The sequence below is a fragment of the Hibiscus syriacus genome, unplaced genomic scaffold (assembly GCF_006381635.1).
Source record: "Hibiscus syriacus cultivar Baekdansim isolate YM2019G1 unplaced genomic scaffold, ASM638163v2 tig00113421_pilon, whole genome shotgun sequence".
NCBI lineage: Eukaryota > Viridiplantae > Streptophyta > Magnoliopsida > Malvales > Malvaceae > Hibiscus > Hibiscus syriacus.
In genome coordinates, this window is record NW_024063462.1 from 186354 (window position 1) to 209795 (window position 23442).

The 23442-nt window shown below is 35.3% G+C and overlaps 2 protein-coding genes and 1 long non-coding RNA gene across 3 annotated transcripts in view; 2 read left to right on the plus strand and 1 right to left on the minus strand.

The window, feature by feature from the left end:
• The first annotated feature begins 6667 nt into the window (after window positions 1-6667).
• The window catches only part of LOC120186438, a 30473-nt gene continuing 13698 nt past the window's right edge, over window positions 6668-23442 (plus strand). The window contains exons 1-3 of the long non-coding RNA XR_005522202.1: window positions 6668-6859; window positions 6994-6995; window positions 18448-18534. This is a non-coding gene — a long non-coding RNA (uncharacterized LOC120186438). The remainder of the gene's footprint in view (window positions 6860-6993; window positions 6996-18447; window positions 18535-23442) is intronic.
• On the plus strand, window positions 19927-20732 carry LOC120186437 (protein yippee-like). Its single transcript, XM_039190364.1, has 3 exons — window positions 19927-20071; window positions 20204-20259; window positions 20511-20732. Exons 1-3 carry the CDS (start codon window positions 19997-19999, stop codon window positions 20626-20628), a joined length of 249 nt encoding a protein of 82 aa, XP_039046295.1. The 5' UTR covers window positions 19927-19996; the 3' UTR covers window positions 20629-20732.
• On the minus strand, window positions 20878-23184 carry LOC120186436. The gene is made up of 5 exons (XM_039190363.1): window positions 22910-23184; window positions 22761-22797; window positions 22510-22670; window positions 21710-22414; window positions 20878-21531 (listed from the first exon to the last, which is right to left on the minus strand). Exons 1-5 carry the CDS (start codon window positions 23126-23128, stop codon window positions 21211-21213), a joined length of 1443 nt encoding a protein of 480 aa, XP_039046294.1. The 5' UTR covers window positions 23129-23184; the 3' UTR covers window positions 20878-21210.

Consider the following 23442-nt stretch of genomic DNA (forward strand, 5'->3'; position numbering starts at 1 on the left):
AAATTGAAAAGTTTGTGGATTTAATTGGAATTTATTTGTTTAGGATTGATTAGCAAAGATGAAAGATGGAAGGTCATATTGGACTTTAGGTAAGAAATTAATATAAAATTCATTTTTAGGTATTATATACATGTGGCAAAAAGAAAGAAAGGGTTAAAAAAATCTAGAATTATCTTCATCCTTTCTTTTTCCTCTCCTCCGAGAGTTTCTGGGCTAAGGTAAGAAATCATTTAGTTAGTTATTTCTTATAATTTTTTATTGGTTTTGATTATTGGAGTATTAGGGAAGCCTGAGAAAGCTTAAAGAGAAGTAGAAACTAAAAGATTAATAAGTTATTGGTAATTAAGTAAAGAGGGTTTTTTAGAGAAATTATTAGTAAAAGAATCTAAAGGCTATATTTGACTTGTTATAAACAAGAACAAGAAGTTTAAGGTATTGGAAAAGGATTTGGGATATGTTGAATAATGGGTGTAATTTTTAGTTTCAAGTGATTTAGTGGCATTTTGGATGGTTAGGAGTATTAAAGTGATATAAGTTGGTTTTAATAAGTGTATTTGAGTTGAAAGGCCTGAAATGAGTTAAAAGTGGGAGATTTAGCTAAGTTTTGGTAAATTTTTTAAATGAAATGGGTTATTTATGGGCTAGGGTATCAGTACTGGATGAACAGTATAGATAATTCAAAGCAAAAATAAGAGAAATCTATATTGGAGTATCGATACTGGAAGAACAATATCGATACTATAAGGTAAAATTGTATTAATCAGTAGAACAGTATCGATACTGAAGGAGTAACATCGATATTGAGGGTATCGATACTAATGGACAAGTATCGGTACCATTTTTAGAGATGAATTCCAGAATGTAGATTGGGTATCGATACTGAAGTACAATATCGGTACCATAATGAGGAAGTATCGATACTGGGCATAGAGTACATATACTATTTAGCTTGAAATGGTGAATAAGGTGTTTCATTTAGCTTAAGTTATTGATGATTTATTAATATTAATATGAACCTTGATATTCATTTCAATCATATTATTGTGTAGATATTGAACGAAGGCAAGTTCCAAACGATTGACGTTAAGATATCGGCTAAAAGTGATAAGTTTCTTTCTTTGTTATTAATTTTTATTTCGTTTAAAGGGCTTGTACTGAATGTTTAACTTCTGGATGATATTTTCCGCACTATGAACTATTTTACTTGGTGTTGGTTATTGTTCTGATGAAACATTATTTGAATGTTAATGACTAATGAAGTTTGCTTATGCTTAATGTTGTTTTGTTAATTATTTTAATATTTTTCCTTGACACTGTAAGAGCTTTTAAGAGATTGTCTAGTGCCTCAGGAAAACATTCTTAGACTTTGTAAGAGCTTTCGAGAGATTGCCATTTTTCTAGGAATATATGCCTATATCGAGAGAGTTAGGGTATATCTACGTGAACAATAGAACTAATCCGGATGGTGAGGTTCTAATTTGCCTTAGAGATAAGGAGATGATTTCATTTGACTAAAAGGGGTAGCTACTTGAGTAGGATAGGCAAATATTGCAGTTTATACTAAGGGGTATTGCTACAACAACAATTTGACAAACCAAGCGTTGTAATTCACGCCGAGTAGTATTGTCACAGCAACCGTCCTTGAATACTCTAGTAATCCTATCGGGAAGCCTAAGCATAGCGTACTAAATCATCCTTAGCGTGAAATAACTTTTCACCATAGAAAAACCAACCTAAGTACTCCGTAAGAAGTCTGATTATGTGCGATTTTTCCTAAATATATTAAACTCAATGTTTCTATTTGCCTTGACAATTTTTATTTGTTTACTCTTGCAAATTTTCCTTGCCTCGACCAAACTTTTTTGTACATCATACTTCACAATATTTATTTCCTCGAAAATACTTTTCCATCTATTTATATCCTCTGATACTAATTGTTTTCTGCTTTAATAAGAATTTAAGGACAAACTCGTGACATCTAGTTCTAGTTATAGAAAAACATCAAAATTTCCCACCAATCCTTGAGGAGATGATAACTCAACTTACTATTATATGACTTGCATCAATTGTGTACACTTGCACAGATTTGCTTGCCTTAGCATATATATTCACAAGCGATAAGAGGGGACAATCATACTTGAAATATTCCATTCTTTGGCACTCAAAGCACACCAATTGATCATTCTTTTTTCTTGATTCATACTTCACATCTTTCTCTTTTGATGTCATAAATCGCTTGAATATTTGAAGAGCTTGGCCATATCTTTTTTTTATCCACCTCTTCACTTGAGTCTTGATTACTCTCATTGTTGGACTTGAAGGTGATTCCTACCTCTTTCTTCTTATTATTCTTTCTTCTTTTTTAGTCTTATCTCATGGGTGAGTAACAGATTGATAAGCTCATCAACAGTAAACAACACCAAGTCTTTAGATTCTTTGATAGCATAAGTCTTTCCTTCTCATGACATTGGTAAAGAAGAAGTACCTTTCTCATTACTTCTTCATTGGGATAAAAATTCACAAAACTCTTAAGCTCATTACTGTTAGAGGTGAACCCATTGGACATCGTCTTTATGTCTTTATCGGGCTTCATCTTGAAGTTCTCATAGTTGGGAGTGAGAATGTCAATCTTGGACTTTTTCACTTGGCTTGTTTCTGCATATGTCACCTCTAACTTGTCTTAAATCTCCTTAACATTAGAGCTTAAAGATACTCTACTATATTTTTTCGAGCCAAGAGCACAATAAAGGATATCTTGGGCTAGCTTTCTATATTCATTTATCCACTTCGATCAATTTCTTGGAGGGGTGGGAGAACCATCGATGATCTCATCCCAAATCAAAAGGTTGATGGCTTGGATGAATAATATCATCTTATTCTTCCTATATGATTAGTTATCACCATTGAAGTAGGGCAAGTTTTGGATGGAGTGTTAATCCTTGAGGTAGCATGAGTCGGAGGTCGAAGTCATCTTCTCAGTTGAGTAGGAAATTAATAGAGTTTCTTCAAGGAATGTCTCAAGATTGTTAAACCTTTTAATGAGTTAAGATCTAGTGCAATTTGTTAGGATTTAAAAGGCTCTAAATATCAACCAAAAAAAACCAAGAGGGGGTAAATTGGCCTTTAAAAATTTTAGGTATGAAGGAAATAAATATAAATAATTTCACACAAGATTTACAGTGGTTCAATTTCCTTAATGAAGCCTACATCCACTACCTTAACTATCACACTAAGGATTTCTAACAAAATCACCAATTTCTTCTTTCTTTTTCTAGGATTAAGAATAACCTTTACAAAATCTCTATCTTTTAAAAGAATAATATTGAACCACTACCCTTTTACAAAAGGATAAAAAGATGTAAAAGAAAACCTCTAAAGGTAGGTGTTTACATGAATTTAGCTCATAAGAAAGAATCCTAAAGATTTACAATTATGCTTAAATCACTTATGCACAAAAGAAAAAGGAAAATAAAAGTGAAAGAGTTTTTTTCTTGATCTCTATTACTTGGATAAATGTTGTAACATTCTCCAAGTGAGTTTTTTATTTGGTTTTATAGGTATGAATATGTTTGTGATTGTTTCTAACCGTTGGAGGATGTTTGGTGCCTTTGCAAACTTATTTTTCTTCAAATCAAAACTATTGAGAACATGGAGTATATGTATTGCCTAAGGGAGTATTAGTACTTTCTTTATAGTATTTAAATAAACTAGTCGTTAGTGACCATTGGGCTTGAACAATATCGATACTAGGGTTTCACGGTATCGATACTATTGTGTAAAATGTTATCAGTACTCCTAGAGTATCAATACCAATTTTGCATACTAGAATTTGAACACTTTCGAAAACAATATGTAGTATCAATACTACCATGAGAGTATCGCTACTTCTCTTACCTTTGGTATCGATACTACAAGAACAATATCAGTATTATTTATGTGGTATCAATACTATAAGAATAATATTTGTATTTTTCATGCAGTATCGATACTATAAGAATAATATTACTATTGTTCATGCGGTATCAATTCTATAAGAATATTATCGATACTACTTACTCAAAAAATTGTTTTGTGTTCAAGTTCTAATTTTGTGGATTTTCAATTATTTTTAAAAACTTTGAACAAATTCAATAAGTCCAAAAATATTTTGTTATTAAATTGTTATATCAAAAAACATGATTAAACATATACCTATTTTGGGACTAGGATCTTAGATCTTCTAAAGAATATTGATATCACATGTGTAATATCGATACTAAATAACCATTTAAAATGTTTAGTTTAACCTATTTCATCAATACCTTATGTCTAAGTATCGATACTATATGCATTACTGTTGGCTCTTACGATCAACCAAAAACCGCCAAGAGGGGGTGAATTGACCTTTAAAAATATTGGTGTGGAAGCAATAAAAGATAAGAATTACACGCAAGATTTATAGTGGTTCGACTTTCTCAACCAAAATCTACATCCACTACCTTAGCTCCACCCTAAGGATTTCAACAAATTCACTAATTTGTTCTTTCTTTTTCTAGGCTCAAGAGTAACCTTTACAATTCTCTAGTTTTTCAAGGCTAAACTATAACCACTCCCCTTTTACAAAGGATAAGAAATATAAACAAGAAACCTCACAAGGTAGGTGTTTACAAAGATTTAAGCTCATAAGAATAAAAACAAAAGATATTCGATTAAGCTCTATACAATTATGTACAAGAGAAAAATGAAGGAAATAGGAATAAAAACTCTTTTCTCTTGAACTCTAAGCTTGGATAGGTGTAGTAACCTTCTTCAAGTGTCCTTGGAGTGTTTTTATTGTGCGAAATGAGTTGATACCCGTTTATGACCGTTGGGGATGAGTTATAGCCGTTGGGAAGCTGCAATAAAGGCCACCTACATATGCGGTTTCGAAACTTTGAGAAAGTTTCGAAACTTTGTGAAAGTATCGAAACTTTGTGAAAGTATCGAAATTTTTAAACACACATGTGCAGTATCAATGCTAAATAATCAATTAAAATATTTAGTTTAACCTATTTCATCAATACCTTGTCTAGGTATTGATACTATATGCATTACGCAATCAAATTCTTGTGCCAACCATGCTTGAAAAAACTTGGTCTATATTATATGCGACCTATGACAAAATCAATGGCACTTAAATCTTAACGTATCATATTTTAACTTTTGAAAGTATTTTAAATGTCAAGATCTCTTCGAGATTAATGTATTTTGTCTTTATAATTGAACAATTGATAAAAATATTATATATATAAACGACTTACATATAGTGTAGAACTTTTAATTTTACACTTTTTAGGATAATTAGATGGGGAAAATTAAATGCTAAGATTAATTCATTGTTTTCTTTTTAAGTGAATATATTATAGTTTTCTACTGTTAATCTTAGTTTTACACTATATAATTGGATTTTACCCTTATATATAGAGAGAGGGGGTAAACTATCTCATTTTTTTATCTTGGTTCTTATAATATTTTAGGGTAAACTATACATTTAGTACCTAAACTATAATTTTATTTTTTTCAAAATCATACCTAACAATTAGTTTATGTTTTAATTTGATGTCCCATCGTTAAAATATTTACAAAACTACGGACATTTCATTTTTTAATTATTTGTAATAATTATTTCACTTTATCTTATAATCAATATCACTATTAGGTTTTAAAGGCATAGTACCAAAGTGAAGCCCAAACTAAAAATTAGACATAATTTTAAAAAAAATAAAATTTATGTACTAAAACGAAATAAAACTAATAATTTATGTATTAAATATGATGTTTATCTAATATTTTATGAACAAAAAGAAACACGTGATATTGATTGAAAATATATTTTTTAATAATAATTTTACATATTTATTCTAATAAAAATACTTTATACATTTAAATAAAAAAATGATATTCTTAAATACTTATTTTCGATTTAATCCTATATATAATATGTATGTATTGGACGTCCGCCATTACAGTTCCTTAATTGCTTTCTTTCTCGATCCTATTGTTGTTTCCTCTACTTTTTTTCCCTTCTTTTATTTAATTTCTTTCCGAAGGTTTAGTGGAAAAAATGATAGTTTGATAAAAGAAAGAATGGGAAGGGTGTTGAATGCTGAAGTTTTTTCCTGGGGATGAAAATGTTGCACCGTAACATTCAATGTGATTCCTTTCGGTTTTGCAATGGTGGATGTTAGTTGAATATCCAGACTGATTATTTGTTTACAGGCATTCAAAATCCAAGCAGCGATTGACCGAGGGGCGGTCGGATAATCGGAATTTCAAAGTCTTATATATTTTAGTTATTTTCCTTATATTTTCAATAGAAAATATGTTGTCTCCCCCTAACATAAAATTCTGACTCCTCCCTGAATCTGAGTATAAACAAATCGAGACAAAAGGAGGCAGTAGAATAAGCAGGTTGTACATCAGGCTATCATGTTAAATTTTGGATATATTTAGAATTACCTCGTCCTTTAATGTAGATAGAAACATATGATTTGTACCAATTCTCATCAGTACATCATTCCTTACTTGAATCTGGATGGATTTTTGTCTTATCTCTTCATCTAAGCGATGTGTTCTCATTGTTCCCTGCATTATATCAGGTATCTTAAAGCAATACAGGCACATACAAACCTCATCCTTTATTTGTGTTTCAGTCTTTCCATTGCAGGCATGGAAAGGCTTATCTTTTTGATAGGGTGTAAGTGTTTCTTTGTTGCATGCTCAGTTTTTGTCTCTGTAGAGTGTTGGCTAGAAATGTTCTTCTCTTATAAACATTTATGCTTGTTCATGTTTTTGTTAAACTAATTACTATATAATTCTCTCTTTGTTGCAATCTGTGAAAGTGACAACTGTCGTTTTCGATGTCAAATAAAAGTCCTTCTCAGATAATAAATAAGGAAATTCGCAGTATAAATAAGGGTCGATTCCACAGGGACTTAGAAAATTATAAACTTTTGTTCAGTTTGTTTACACCAGGCGTGAAAGTAATAAATGGGGGGTTTGGTAATGAGATATTTAAATAATAAAAGCGATTAAATAAATTAAAGCAATTTAAATAAAAATAAGAGAATAAAAATTGTGAATAAATACGGTGAAATAGCCTCAAGCCTTGTTTTGACTCAATTTCCTTCTGATCATCGAATAAGATTTTTTTCTTCGGGATTCACGTCGGTTACTTTGTCTACGAGGGCAATCCCCGTGACTCTATCTTGTATACCGAATACCTAAGGCAATCTTTGATTTCGGCTTCGAAAATTGATTCTAACAACATCAATTGTCGTAGATCAATTTCCGTTTAAGTTCGTGGCGACCGACTCGGATTGTTGCTTCAATAACCGTCAATTCCGATCTCGAATCCCTCTTGGCGAAGCTATCTCGCCAAGTGTGTTCCCAAGAAGTCGAATTGCTTTCTATAAGCTGAATCTTCCTCTCACACGTTTAATCGCAACAACCTCCAAATTTGAAAAATTGTTTGATTTTGAAAAATAAGTGCAGAGATTGAGAGATATTCCGAAGATATTAAGGGCCTGTTTCAATTCTCCAGTTGGAATTGAGTCATCGCGTCAGCTCTCGACTTATGAAAAATTTAGCTAAGCATGACAAAAATCATACTTAGCATTTTGAAAACAAAGCTTGAAAAATAAAAGAAAAATGAAAAGAACTTGAAAAGTAAAAAGAAAGCTTTTATAAAAACTAGAGAGAAAAGATGATTGTAATCAGAGTGACGAGTTTAGGCTTACCCTAAGTGGGTATTTATAGCCTCTCAAAGCCAAAATTTAAACAAGAAATTAAAATAAAATATTCCTAAGATAATTCTTTTTCAAATTTAAATTCAAACTTAAACTAGTCTCCTAATGCAACTCTGCTCGTCCATCTTCCAGAAGGCATGCGGAGAAAGTCTTCTAGAAGCTGGCGCTGACTGGACCTTCTAGAAACTGCAACGTCAGACCTCGTCGTGCCCAGAGTCATGCCCATGTCTCCAGCCATGACCAAATAATAAAAAAAATGCATAATTTGCCCATTTTGTCACTAATTCTGGAAAGCAAGGACCTGCACAAAAACAAGTATAGCACGACCAATTCAGCAACAATAATTCCACAAAATTGAAGAAATAACGAGCAAAGATTAACGATTCTGAACACTCATCAAATTCCCCCTCACTTATCTCATTCTTGTCCTCAAGTATGATTAATCAAATTAGTCAAAAGTTTCATTTACTGTTCTTTGTCAAGTTTCACATTTGAGGAAGCAAGGTAGAGACCACAATAACAATTCAAGTTAAGAAATCAATCAATTTAACATCACCAATTGGAACAAGTCAAGTTCAATTGTAATATCCAATCATTCATTAATCTCAATGCTCATAACTCAACACCTTACTGGGATTCACTCAAATCACTCAATATGTTTGGGGTAAAAAAACGCTCAATGTCAGAATTGACACGATATTACCATAGGTCTACAAGTAAATCAAATCTCCACTACTAATGAGAACACGATGCATAAATCAAAGGGTCTTTTATTGGTTTTAACGGGGCTTAGGTAGAGGTGGGAAAAAGGCTAAATATATGGCTAAATGTTCAAGGCAAGGAACTAACAAACAATAATTTCAACTCCATAAAAACAAACATTAAGCACAACAAGATAAAAAGGCAACCTATCAAACAACAAACTTCTTTTCGAAATGCATTGAATTTTTTTCTTTGTTGTTGTTTCGTTCTGAATTCTTTTTCATGTCTTTTTTCTCTTCTTCTCTCTTTTTTCTTCTTTTTTTCTTTTTTCGAACAACATTTTTTTCGAACTGCTATATTTTTTTCTCTTTTTTTTCGATGGATCATACAATGGATTAATGATTCACTTGCCCTGAAATAGGTAGAAAAGAGGGATAAAATAAAAGGCTCGGGTTTATAAACATGGTGAAAACAAAGAAGCGGGAAAAGGCTCAAAAGTGGTTAACTAAAGGAAAAATGCATGGGTAGGCTATTTAGTGGGAAACGGAATGGTTAATCCTAAGGTGCACAAATCATTTTTAAGCATCATGGTCATGTGTAATATCAACAGTATTTAACATGAAAGTTCTAGAATATTAATGCCAAATTCTACACACTCAATCCAACAAAATGAGAGCAAAAATGATATGCTCGTAAAGGCTCAAATCTCACCAAATTGTTTCATGCATTGAGCTAATCACATTTCAACTAACGAAGTCATGGAATATCACAAAAACACCAACTCGTCACAATTCATGCTATTCGCTATCAAGAACATCCTAACCTAAACAATCATGTGTTCTCAAACAAGCATAGCATTCCAAAAATAATCAACAAGACAAAGAAATTCAATAAAATTTTCGTAAATTTAATCAACACATACTAGAATCGAAACATAAAGATAAGAAAAAGGGAAATTCAATCCTACACTCAACTCCCCCTTACTTAAAGCGTTTTGCCTCAAAACGTAAAATTAAAGTGCAAGAGAAGGAATAGAGTACTCCCCGGATTTAGTGTCGACCACGGCCTCGGCCGTGATGAGAGGCGCTAGGACGTAGGTAGGAGAGGATATATGTGATGTTCGTCTCAATGGAGTGGAGGTGGTCATGAACTTCATCCATTTGGGATTGCATATCCAGGCGTGGTGTTGCAGGTGGTGGCGCCGGTGCATTACGGCGCATAAAGACTTGCTTGCTGCGAGGAGTGAGGACACCCGGTGAAATGAAGTAAGGTACACACGGGGTTCCCGTAAGTAGGCTCATTAAATCCAAGTGTCACTCATCTAAAGCATTTGCAGAAAAATTATAAGTAAATAGTGTTACATCAAAGTTAGTGATGCGAGAAGCTAAATGAGTGATGTAAGGGCCAAGGATAAGGGGCGATTGAATCGAATAACGATCTCAAAGGCCTGAGCAAACCAGAATCCCAAGTTCACAAGTTCGCCGGTTGACATGCACCACAAAAAGAATAGCTCAACTCGGCTTAAGGAGGATGATGATTTGTTCCGGCCAGAATAATTATAAGCGAGGAAGCGATGGATATAGCACAAGGCGGGGTCATGGATAAGATGGGCTCGCGTCGTGCGAGCGTTGAAATTGTGGTCGGCTAAACCGGTAAGTCCCTCATAAGACATGTCGGCATCGAAACTCTACAGAATCTCAAGTAAAACGGTTAAATACGAATGACTCGTGACATCCGTCATGAACCCCATAGCAAGATTAAATTTCGATATAGACATTGAGAAGTAGTTTCCACATAATCAAAATGTTACAACATCAGGTGAACTAACATTAAGTAGACGTTGGGGAGAGAAATTAAAAGTGGCATAGAATTCAAACACAAGTTTATAAAACGTTCCACATTTAATCATCGAATATAATTCCCAACCAATGGCAGCAAAGTATGTGTGAACAGACTCACGTAAGTGCAATGTTTCTAAAGTACGAGTCGAAATGTATTTAGCTACTCGGAAAGGGCGGTGTCTTACCAACTCGAAACGTACCAGTTCATTATTGGAGAATTGCAAATAGCCGTGCATCATTTCCTTGGGGGGAACAGCGTATGACCGACCCCGTCGGTTGCGCTCTGGGTTTTCGTGGGTTGGTGGTGGGTTGTCAGGTGCATCCCCCGGGCTAGGTAGACAGGCCAACGAAGCATCACGTGGAGGTTACTGTCGTGAGCTCGATGTTGTAGGCGATGGATCTGGTGGCGAAAAATCGGCAATGAAGTCCTATGTAAAACCATAGATAGGGTGGTACATTAGCAAAGGTTAAATCGAAACAGGGCTAGAGTTTACCTCGGGAGTGTTATCCGACGTCCCCAAATGCATCTAGTATGACGGGAATACCGTCCATTGTGAGTGTGATGACGTTGCTTAGGTCGGCATTGAGTGAAACGACAGAGATGGAGATCGTGGAGGGGATGGACGGCGAGACGTGCTTGGCCCGGGACGGAAGGAGGCGGTCGGCGCAAATGCCGAGTGATACGGTGATATCGGAACTTGGCCATGACCTTGCATATATTGAACCAGGGTCGCGGTGGAATGGAGTCAGAATCACTCGGTAACTCGATGAACGTCGATGCTCAAACACGTTGACATCCTCTAAGTATAGTGGGTAGAGGAGCGTTGGTTTTGTCGGGTCGGTTTCGCGTGCGTACCATAGCAGATTAGGGAGGAGTGGGTGGTCGTGAAAACATTGAAGTGAGTCGATTTGTTTGTTGGTTCCGCCGGTGATGAAAATGAGGAGCTGCGATGTAGTGGCGTGCGTTTTGGGGGTACTAGAGTTGGAGAAGATAAAGGGAAGAAGTTTGTTTGATTTAGGTTTAATTGTGTTATGTCGTGCTTGGGAGAGGAAAAAGAGTTTGAATAGGAGTCAAAACGGGTGTTGTTTTATTTTTATGATAAAGTGTTTTGAATATTTAAAAAAGGTGGATAAATGGTGATAGGGTGGGGTCCACAAAATATCAAAAGGGGGAAGGGGATAAGGTGGGCGGCAGAAAAATCAACTGGGGGGGGAAATATTTGGGCTTTGCTAATGTGCGTCGAGTCCCCTTGGGTTCTGCTAACGTGCGCCGTTAATGAAACGGTGCGCACAGGCTTCTCCTTCTCTATTTTTTTGTTCGATCGTGTACTGCACTGTATGTCCCGAAATTGGCATTGTTTGAATGGAAATTTTGTAATTCTTCGTCGTTTAAGTTTGAATAAAAATATTTGGTTTCTACAAAATAAAAATAGAAATTAAATTAAACATGCTTGATGAAACCAAAAAAAAGTAAAAAAATAAAAATATAGCGGAATCGAAAACAATGGGTTGCCTCCCATGAAGCGCTTTTGTTTAACGTCATTAGCTCGACGACTTGATTTAGATTTTGGGTTCTTCTAAGTCGAGATCTTCAATTAAGCAAACTTCGCTATTCGCATAATACGGTTTAAGCCTATGTCCATTTCTTTAAATCGATTGCTCGAATTGTCTTCAATTTTGACTACGCCATGAGATAATATTTCAATTACCATATAAGTCCCACTCCATTTTGATCAAAGTTTTCCTCCAAAAAGTTTTAATTTTTAATTAAAAAGAAGAACTTTTTGCCCGATAGAAAAAGATTTAGAAAAAAAAATTCGATCATGGAATTCTTTTGTTTTGTCCTTATATATTTTGGCATTGTTGTGAGCATCTCTTCGGATTTCCTCAAGCTCTTGTATATGTAATTTTTGTGTTTCGCCAACTGCTTCTAACTCCATATTGCATTGGTTTTACGGCCTAATACGCCTTGTGTTCTAGCTCGACGGGTAAATGGCATAGTTTACCGAACACGAGGCAATATGGTGACATGCCGATAGGTCCTTTATATGCGGTTCGATAAGCCCACAAAGCATCAATTAACTTCAAGCTCCAATCCTTGCGATTTGGCTTAACTATTTTCTCAAGAATCGTTCTTTTTTCACGATTTGAAACTTCTGCTTGTCCGTTCGTTTGCGGATGATAGGTCATGGCAATCCTGTGATTCACTCCATGCTTTTACATAAGTACATTAATTACTCAGTTGATGAAGTGTGTGCCACGGTCACTTATTATCGCTTTTGGCGTACCAAGCCTGGAGAAAATACAATACTTTAGAAATTGAACAGTGGTTTTAGCATCGTTGTTTCTAGTGGCTTTAGCTTCTACCTATTTCGAAACATAATCAACCACAAGGATTATATAACAATTGCCAAAAGAAGAAACAAATGGACCCATATAATCAAGTCCCCAAACATCAAATATTTTGCATATATGTATAGGATTAAGGGGCATTTTGTTTCTTCGGCTCAAATTACTTGCACGTTGACAATTATCACAATACTTGCAAAACAAGTAAGCATCACGAAAAATATGAGGCCAAAAGAATCTGCATTCCAAACTTTTATGAGCGATCCGCTTCGGTCCAAAGTGTCCACCACACGAATAAGAATGACAAAAATTTAAAATTGAGTTTACCTCGCTTTCAGGAACACATCGCCTAATTACATGGTCTAAACAATGCTTCCAAAGATACGAATAATCCCAAATGAAGAAACGAGATTCTCTTTTAATATGGTTTACTTCAGCTCTCGTTAAATCTGATAGTAATTTACCTGTAGCTAAGTATTTTACTATATCTGCGAACCAAGGTATTGATGTTTACGCCATCATCAAGCTTTCATCTGGGAATTCTTCACGAATGGGAGGATCAACTGTAGTGATTGGGAGCCGGCTTAAGTTATCGGCTACTAAGTTCTCACATCCTTTCTTGTCCTTGATTTCTAAATCAAACTCTTGGAGGAGAAAGATCCAACGAATTAGTCATGGTTTCGCCTCCTTTTTGCTAAGCAAGTACTTCAAGGCTGCATGATCAGAGAAAACAACAACTTTAGTGCTAAGAAGATATGATCTAAATTTACCTAATGCAAAAATAATAGCGAATAATTCTTTTTCGACTGTTGAATAATTTCGTTATACGGAATCCAAGGTATGGGATGCATAAGCGATGACATGAGGTTCTTTCTCGATCTTTTATCCGAGCAAAACCCCAACACTTTCATCCGAAGCATCACATATAACTTCGAAGGGAAAGTTCCAATTTGGCGGTTGGACTATGGGTGCCGAAACTAGCATTTCCCTTAATACGTCGAATGATTGTTGGCATTGCTGGTCGAAATTAAAGATTTTATCCTTTTGTAAATGTTCGTATAGAGGTTGTGCCACCTTAGAGAAGTCCTTAATGAATCTACGGTAAAAACCTGCATGACCAAGGAAATAGCGAATTTCCCTCACCGTAGTGGGGTAAGGAAGTGAACGTATTATATCGGTTTTCGCCTTATCTACTGTAATTCCTTTAGATTAAACAATATTTCCTAGAATTAAACATTTATCAACCATAAAGTGACATTTTTCATAATTCAGAACAAGGTTGAATTCTAGGCACTGACGCAACACATTTTTCAAGTTTAATAGACTCTTATCAAATGAATTACCGTAAACAGTGAAGTCGTCAATGAAGACTTCAATACCTTTCTCAATAAAATCAGAAAATATACTAATCATACACCTTTGGAATGTGGCAGATGCATTGCAAAGTTCGAAAGGCATACGTCGGTAAGCGAAGGTGCCGAAGGGACATGTGAACGTTGTCTTTTCTTGATCTTCAGGTACTACCGGAATCTGGAAGAAACCTGAAAATCCATCAAGACAACAATAGTGAGATTTACCGGCTAATCGTTCTATCATCTGATCTATGAATGGAAGAGGAAAATGATCTTTTCGAGTTAAAGAATTCAACTTCCTGTATTCGATGCAGACTCTCCATCCATTCTGAACTCGTGTTGGTACAAGTTCTCCCTTAGAATTTTCAATCACAGTAACTCTTGTTTTTTAGGAACTACGTGTATCAGACTTACCCATTTTCTATCCGAAATTGGATATATAATATCTGCATCTAGGAGTTTTTATATCTCTTTTTTTACCACTTCCATCATTGGTGGATTTAACCGGTGTTGACCTTCACGTGTTGGTTTTGCACCTTCTTCTATTTTAATTTTATGTATACAAGTAGATGGACTCAACCCTTTTATATCAGCGATGGTTCATCCTATAGCCTCCTTGTATTGGCACAAAACAGTGATTAAGTCCCTTTCCTCCTCCTCGGATAACTTTTTTTATGATTACCAGCAGAGTGTTATTTGCTCCGAGGAATGCGTATTTCAAATGATCAGGCAATGGTGTCAGTTCAACTTCAGGTGCCTTCAAAACAGAAGGTAAGACTTTAGACTTAGAAGAAATCAAATTTAATTCGGTATGATCAGAATTCATGTTTTCATCATGATACTCTAGCTCCCTGCATATATCAAAGGAAAAATTAGTCCTTAAAAATTCATCAGTCAAAGGATCAATTAAATCGACAGAATTTAAACTTTCCACTTTCTCAGGATATCTCATTGCCTTATATATGTCAAATTTAACGACCTTATCGACGAATTCCATAGTTAAAATTCTGCTCCTCACGTCAATTTTTGTGTGTGCAGTGCTTAGGAAAGGGCGCCCCAAAAGGATATCAGATGATGTGCTCGTGTGATTATTCTCCATGTCGATTATATAAAAATCGGCGGGAAATATCAAGTTGTTTACCTCCACCAATACATTCTTTAAGAGTCCTTCTGGATAGATCACCGACCTGTCGGCAAGCTGTATCGAAATCTTTGTATCCTTCAAAGGATCGTTAGTAACCATTTTATAAACAGATAGAGATATTACATTAATTGATGCACCAATATCACATATTGCTCGTTTGATCTCAACTTTTCCAATTTTACAAGGGATTGCAAACATACCATGGTCCTTTAGTTTATGTGGTAACTTTCGTTGGAAAACGACTGAGACGTTCGCTCTTAAGTTCATTTTCTCGACTCCGGTAAGCTTTCGTTTAGTCGTACAGAGATCCTTTAAAAACCGGGCATACCGTGGAACCTTTCGGATAACCTCTAAGAGGGGTATGTTAACTTCCACCTTTCGAATTACATCTAATATTTCTTTTTCCTCAGCTTTTTTATTCCTTTTGACTAACCTCGACGGAAAAGGCAGTGTCACATCATAGGGAGATGGCGTTGGATCATCTATTTGTTCTTCGTTATTCTCTTCCTGGGGCCCTGAATCATCAGTCTTCTTCTCTTTCTGTGTTACTTCGTTTGATGGAACATGTGGTGCCACTACTGTACCGCTCTAAAGAGTGATGGAACTGATGTTCTCCCTCGGGTTTACTTCAGTTTAAGACGGATGCCTACCTTATGATTCCAAGCGATCTACGGTTTGAGCTAGTTGGCTCTCTTGCTTGTCTATCTCTTGTAAGTGAGATTCAGTATGATTCTGGAAATTTTCCTGGAAAAGTGCTACCCTCTCGACAATTGATTCTAATGATGACTTCTGTAGTTGTTGTGGTGCTTGATAGCCTTGATTTGGTCTCGAGTAATGAGCATAGCTGAAATTTGGATGATCCCTCCATCTTGGGTTGTATGTATTGATGTAGGGATTGTAAGCTCTTTGGGGAGGTCCCAAAAATTTTCCGATTGCATTGGCTACTGCATCATCTTGAATCAGTGGACAACTGTCTGTCGGATGATCAGGTAATGCACATATTCCACATAATCGGTTTTGTCCTGTCTTCCTTGTAACAAGAGAGTTTATGACTTCAGTTAGCTTATCTATTTTATTTTCTAAGGAAGATGAACTTATGTCATGAACCCTTCGAGAAGGTTCATTATTTGTTCAAAATTGTTGGGAATTTGTAACCATCGTGGATATTAAGTCTCTAGCCTCAGTAGGAGTCATATTCACCAAGGGTCCACCGCTGGCAGCATCGATTATCTTCATTTCCAGGGGAGATAATCCTTCATAAAAGTATTGAATGAGTGTTTGTTCAGTTAACCCATGTTGTGGGAACCTGGAACATAACTTCAACCGCTCCCAGTAGTCGTAAAGTGACTCTCCATCAAGCTGCTTAATTCCAAGTATTCTCGTTCATAGTTCACTTGCTTTCACCTCAAGGAAAAACTTGTCCAGAAAAAGACTAGTCATTTGAGCCCATGTAGTTACAGAATTAGGGGGAACATAAAATAATCATTCCTTAGCCGAATCGTCTAAGGAAAAAGGAAAAGCTCTGAGTTTTATTTGGTCATCGGTTACTCCCTGTTGTCTCATGCTGGAGCAGACCATATGAAATTCATTGAGATGTTTATGTGGATCCTCGTTTAACAATCCACGGAATGTAGGGAGAAGATGAATAACGCCAATTTTCATCTGGTACGGAGTTTCGCCTTGGGGAAAAATCAATGCTCAAAGGCACTTGTTTAGTAGGTGTCGCGGCTAACTCCCGGATAGTAAGATCGGCCATCGGATTTATATTACCTGAATTTGATTCTTCTTTTGGATTTATTTATTGTCCCCTTCTTTCCCGAAGCGTCTGTACGTGGAGTCTCCTAGCTTTGGCTTCGATCTCCGGGTCGTACTCCACTAATGCTCCCGGATTAGTCCTGGTTATAAATCAAAAGCAAACAATAATTAGTAACTTTGGCGAAGTCCCCGGCAACGGCGCCAATTTGACAACTATCGTTTTTTATGTCAAATAAAATTCTTTCTTCTCGGATAATAAATAAAAAAAATTCATAGTATAGAGAAGTAAGGGTCGATTCTACAAGGACTTAGGAAATTATAAACTTTTGTTCGGTTTGTTTACACTAGGCGTGAAAGTAATAAATAGGGGGTTTGGTAATGAGATATTTAAATGATAAAAGCAATTAAATAAATAAAAGCAATTTAAATAAAAATAAGAGAATAGAGATTGTGAATAAATACGGTAAAATAGCCTCAAGCCTTGCTTTGACTCAATTTCCTTCTGATCATCGAATAAGATTTTCTCTTCGGGATTCACGTCGGTTACTTTGTCTACGAGGGAAATCCCCGTGACTCTATCTTGTATACCAAATACCCAAGGTAATCTTTGATTTCGGCTTCAGGAATTGATTCTAACAACATCAATTATCGTAGATCAATTTCCGTTTAAGTTCGTGGCAACCGACTCCAAATGTTGTTTCAATAACCGTCAATTCTGATCTCAAATCCCTCTTGACGAAGCTATCTCGCCAAGTGTATTCCCAGGAAGTCGAATTGCTTTCTATAAGCCGAATCTTCCTCCCACACGTTTAATCGCAACAACCTCTTGACCAAAGTCAATCTTTGATTTTGAAAACTGTTTTGATTTTGAAAAATAAGTGCAAAGATTGAGAGAGATATTCCGAAGATATTAAGGGCCTGTTTCAATTCTCCCGTTGGAATTGAATCATCGCGTCAGCTCTCGGCTTATGAAAAATTTAGCTAAGCATGAAAAAATCATACTTAGCATTTTGAAAACAAAGCTTGAAAAATAAAAGAAAAATGAAAAGAACTTGAAAAGTAAAAAGAAAGCTTTTATAAAAACTAGAGAGAAAAGAATATTGTAATCTGAGTGATGAGTTTAGGCTTACCCCAAGTGCGTATTTATAGTCTCTCAAAACCTAAGGATAAACAAGAAAATAAAATAATCCTAAGATAATTGTTTTTCAAATTTAAATTCAAACTTAAACTAGTCTCCTAATGCAACTCTGCTCATCCATCTTCCAGAATGCGTGCGGAGAAAGTCTTCTAGAAGCCGTCGCTGACTGGACCTTCTAGAAACTGCCACGTCAGACCGCATCGTGTCCAGAGTCGTGCCCATGTCTCCAGCCGTGACTAAATAATAAAAAAATGCAGAATTCGCTCGTTTTTTCACTAATTTTGGAAAGCAAGGACCTGCACAAAAATAAGTATAACACGACCAATTCAGCAACAATAATTCCACAAAATCGAAGAAATAATGAGCAAAGATTAACGATTCTGAATACTCATCAGAAAAGTATGTATTTATAAGGAATTGTGTTTATTTTCACAAAAAGGGAAATGAATAGGATTATCTTACCTTCTACTAAATACACATTAAGAAGGTGTTTGGTCCATGGAAAAAGTTATTATCTAGGTAATAATCTTTTCCGGAAAAAGATTCTCGTCACAACATCATTTTTTTCTCCAAGAATGATGCCATTTCTTAGGTTGGTATAAAATATCACTGAAATAATTTTATTTATTCATACAAATCATACTCTTTAATATAACAACATATTCACTTATTTAACTCTGATTCCATTTTTTATATAAATATGATTGATGGGGTAAATTTACAAGCTATCTTGGATTTCTTAGGTTTTATTCTAACCCTAAATTTAATATCCATTATAATTAATATCATGTAAAAATAACATATATAATATAGTACTATAACACTAAAATATATATTAAATTATTTATCTAAAAATTTTATAGAAGAAGATTATGTAAAATAGAAACAATAGAAAAAACTAACATGTTTTTGAAAAATTTATTTAAAAATACAATAAATATTCTAAACATATGAATAGTATATGATATTCAAATTAATTATAGAAGAAAAAAATTAAAGATCTAATCTTGTATTAAAGAGAGCAAATGACTAACTATAATAGCAATTCCTTGACAAAGTGTAGTAGGACTAGGAAGTCAAATAATTGATGATTTTTTAGGGTAAAGTACATAAATAGTCCATCGACTATAAGGTGATGTTTTATTGAGTCATTTGATCATTTAAAATAATAAAATGGTCCCCCGACTATATGGTGTTGTTTTGTTGAGTCCTCCGGCTATTAAAAGTTACAAAATAGTCACCTGACTATTTACTATGTTCTAAACTCGTCATTTTTTGTTAAAATATTAACGGCAACTTGAGTTAGATGTTAATCTGCTGACTAAGATATGATAAAATATAATTCTAGAATCTCAAAAAATTATCATATCTCAGTCAACAGATTTATATCTAGCTCAGACTGTTGTCAATTTTTTAATAAAAAACGACGAATTTAGAACATACTAAATAGTCGTGTGACTATTTTGTAACTTTTAATAGTCAAGGGACTTAATAAAGTATCACCCTATTGTCGAGGGACTATTCGTGTACTTTATTTTTAAAAAATATTATTATTATAATACTAAGTATATTAATATTTAACAAAATTTAGATAATGTAACGAAAATAATTTTATCAGCTAATCTTAGATTTTTCAACCAACCAAACACGATAATCCTGCATTATTGTCAAATAAACTAAACAAGTTAATCTAACATTCATGTCAAGCAATATTATATTCCAAGAATTTCATTATTAGAGTTAATGTTATATTCTGTGAACCAGCTGTCCCCTATGAGGTATAAACAATTTGAACCAGTCAGCCAAGAATCAATACATTGGTCATTCCTTTTTCTATCATGGCCCTCATTGCTTATATGCATTCTGCAGATATGCATGCTTGAATTTACTTATTTTGTTTGTTAATCCATAACAGTGTGAATATCTCAGTAGGAGAGTAAGAAGACCGGATGATGATGACTGGGATGCACACCGTTGTTGATATATTCTGTGTGGGGTGTGGCTCAATTGTGGGATGGAAATACGTAAGAAATAGTTTTGCAATTTTTGGAGTTTTTGCTGCTTTGATTTCTTTCGAGGCTTAGTTCCATGAGTTAAATTCAGTAGAGCATCTTCCTTTTTCCTAATGTTGTGAATTGTGTGTGATTTGATTCTAGGAGTCTGCACATGAAAAGACTCAGAAGTACAAGGAGGGAAAATTCATTCTTGAGAGGTCCCACCTTCACTCTCTCTTCTGCTTGCATATGATCAGGGATTTAAATAACGATATGTTATATAGCGATATCGGTGTTGTTCGAAACTGTTGTTGCATAACTGCAATACCCACAATAACACCCGCTATGTCCGTATTCGCGATAAATCCAAAACAACTAAAAATACGGCTGCAACTGTTATTTAAATCCCTGAATATAATAATACTACATATTCTCAAATGTATTTTTTCTTTTTTGAACTGTGGAGCAGGTTTAAGGTGTTGGGTCCTGATGGAAGCAACTACACGGTGAGCCATGAAGCTGTGGTTAGGGCAGTGATTCTTATACTACCAAATGTTTTAATTGTACATTCTCTTCACCTCATGTGATTTTTGGCCTCTTAATGTGGAAAAATTCTGTTAGATAACCTCTGCAAATGATACGAAAATGATACCATTCTTCCAAAGTCCATTTTTGTTTCATTGGTTGCTTATGAAATCTTTATGCAAGTCTTATTAATTATTATAAATGGCATTTTAGTGGTTATCCTTAAGATAATTAATGCATGAACTACACCAATTGAGTGACACTCTCTTGAGGTCTTAAATTCGAGCAGCGTCAATGGTGAAGTAAGGTTATGAACAAATACTATCTTTGATCAACGATTGAATACATCTCTTTCATAAAATCACCACATTTCCTTCTCTTGCATCCCAGTACACTCTTCCTCAAATATACGCAGAAGACAAAACAAAGTGCTACCTAAACAAATAGTACAAAATAATGGTTACTTCACATGGTAGAGTACACAAGAACCTAACAGAAAAAAAAGGAAGCAGTGTTTGTATGTACATACTAACAGTACTAATGCAGTACCAGTAGCCTAACCCTTTCATTTAACAGAAATGAAGCATAGTAATGTGCATTCTGCTTAAAAGACTATATAAGATTTAGTTTATAGTGTAAATGAGCTATCGAAATCTTAAAACATTGAGAAGCTTCTGCAATGCGTTTCGACCCCATTGGACATCACTCTGCAACACGTTGCTTCGAAAAGACTCCGGATCAGGTTGTTCTTCTTCGGCTACTAGGGGATCCTGAATATGTTGATTGAGCTGCTCCTCTTCTTCGGCTACTAGGGGCTGCTGGATATGTTGGTTGAGCTTTTTGTGATCTTTTGCTTTTACGGGTTCCTGAATATGTTGGTTGATATTTTGTTCCCTGTAGTCCTTGATTGCTGCAGTTGTTTCTTTTTCCTGTGGTGTACCTTCGGGTTCTTGCTTTTTTTCTGGCTGAATATTGTCACATTGGGCAGTAAAATACAACAATGTCAAAATTTTCAAGGGAAGAATTACATATCATTCTCAGGAAGATACAAGCTGTAACCAGATATTGCTAACGAAGTAGCATGAAAATTCTTAACAGGAATAGAAAAGATGTTGAAGAAGAAAAGAAAGGGTAGAGCAATACCTCGGACGATCTCTGATTTAAAGCTTCATTAACTCCAACCGATGCATCAGTTGTAATATTTTTGTCATCTTCACTCACCATTGATTCTTCAGCTGACATTGTTTCTACTGGACTCAAGCCAGGCACTAGGACAGGATTACCTTCATATTCTTCCAAATTTCCTTCGGCATCGGCGGTTTCTACTCTGTCGTTTTCTCCAAGGTCTTCTGCTATCAAAGCATTCATATTTGAAACATCCAAAGCCTCATCATACGGGTAGTTAGTTTTACTCGAACAGAGCACTCCATTATCTGCATTTGCTATAAAGTCTTCTTCTGGGTAACTAATATTCTCAGCAACGATAGGCAAGGGCTTCTCTAGTAAAGTATCAACATCGCCGGTTGCTGATTCCTCGGATAATGCTTGTAATTGTTCCATTCCAGGAGAGGTGGGATTTGCCTCAGCGATTAGTTCTTCCTCCGGAGGTTTAAAGTTTTCTACAGCAATTGCCATCTCAGAATCAAGAAGAGGTCCATCTTCATTAGCGATCAGCTCTTCTTCAACGACTTTCTGATTTTCAGCTTTTTCCCAGTCCTCACAAACAATAATGGTATTCTCGGTTTCAAGGGATTCAAAAATCCGATCTGGGTCCGGTTGCCATAAAAGGTCCCCAGTTCGAGTTTTGAGAAGGAATTTGAACTGGATAGATACTCCAACAGGTATGCCCTGAGCAAGTTCAAAATAACAAATCCCTTCAATGCGTAGCCTTTACAAGTTTCAGAAGAAAAACAATTAACATTCTGCATAAAATTCCTCCTTACCAGCTCTGCTGTCCAAACATGTCCTTCTGACCAAGTCAGTGGTAGAGCACTTTCAGGATCCCATAACCCTAACAAAGGATGATCCCCTACTATGAAAAACTGCTCTCCAAATGAACACTCTTTCTGCAACTCGAATTTGACATTAACAGTCTTTGATGGAACTGTGCATCAAAGGATTTGGGATGAGACTAAAAAGTTCAGAAAAAAAACACAATAACAGACAAATAGTTAAAAGGGACAAAAGATCTTACTCTCTTGTTCAGGATTTTCAATACTCTCCAAGTCCACCTACATAAAGGAAATTTTCCAATCAAGAATCAGACAAAGAAAAACACAAAAAAAAGAATGAATTTCAAGAAATTAAAAAAAGAAAAACAAAAAAGGGCTAAAGGGTACATGCCTGTGAGTCTGGTGAGGGAGAAGAAGATGAAAGAAAAGGCTGAAGGCGCCTGTGTTGCCGCAGAGAAAGCAAATGCAAGCACCGGATTCTAACATCTTTTGCAGGGAATAAGCATAATTCAGCTCTATTACGAGAAAGATCCTTGAAGAAACAAGAAAACCCTACATCTTTATGCTTCTCAATGATGGCCTTGGAACAACAACTTCGTAAAGCTTTCATCTTTCCCAACAGTAGCTAAGCTTTCAGTTGCGGTTCATAGAAATCAGTACCTCAAATAACTATACTAATAGCACCATCTTCCACGTGGCGTTTAGACACGTAATCAGCGTTGGAGTAGTGTTGAATCTGAGTTTTTCTTCAGAATCTCAAGCCTTGTTGTTTTGATCCGTGACCGTTGGATTGGACGATGGGCGGTGATATATGTCTCGATATTATTATATATTTTCACTACTAACTTAAGATCTCCAATTAATAATTAAAGCTTGCACAGCAGCTCCATTTTTGGCCACAAGTTTTGGAAAGTTAATTTTTCA

Coding starts and splice junctions, on each gene's coding strand:
- LOC120186437 (XM_039190364.1), top strand. CDS start 19,997: ATGATGATGACTGGGATGCACACCGTTGTTGATATATTCTGTGTGGGG. Junction 20,072..20,203: donor CAATTGTGGGATGGAAATAC/GTAAGAAATAGT, acceptor ATTTGATTCTAG/GAGTCTGCACATGAAAAGAC. Junction 20,260..20,510: donor GGAAAATTCATTCTTGAGAG/GTCCCACCTTCA, acceptor ACTGTGGAGCAG/GTTTAAGGTGTTGGGTCCTG.
- LOC120186436 (XM_039190363.1), bottom strand. CDS start 23,128: ATGAAAGCTTTACGAAGTTGTTGTTCCAAGGCCATCATTGAGAAGCAT. Junction 22,671..22,760: donor TGAAAATCCTGAACAAGAGA/GTAAGATCTTTT, acceptor TTTGATGCACAG/TTCCATCAAAGACTGTTAAT. Junction 21,532..21,709: donor TAAATCAGAGATCGTCCGAG/GTATTGCTCTAC, acceptor GACAATATTCAG/CCAGAAAAAAAGCAAGAACC.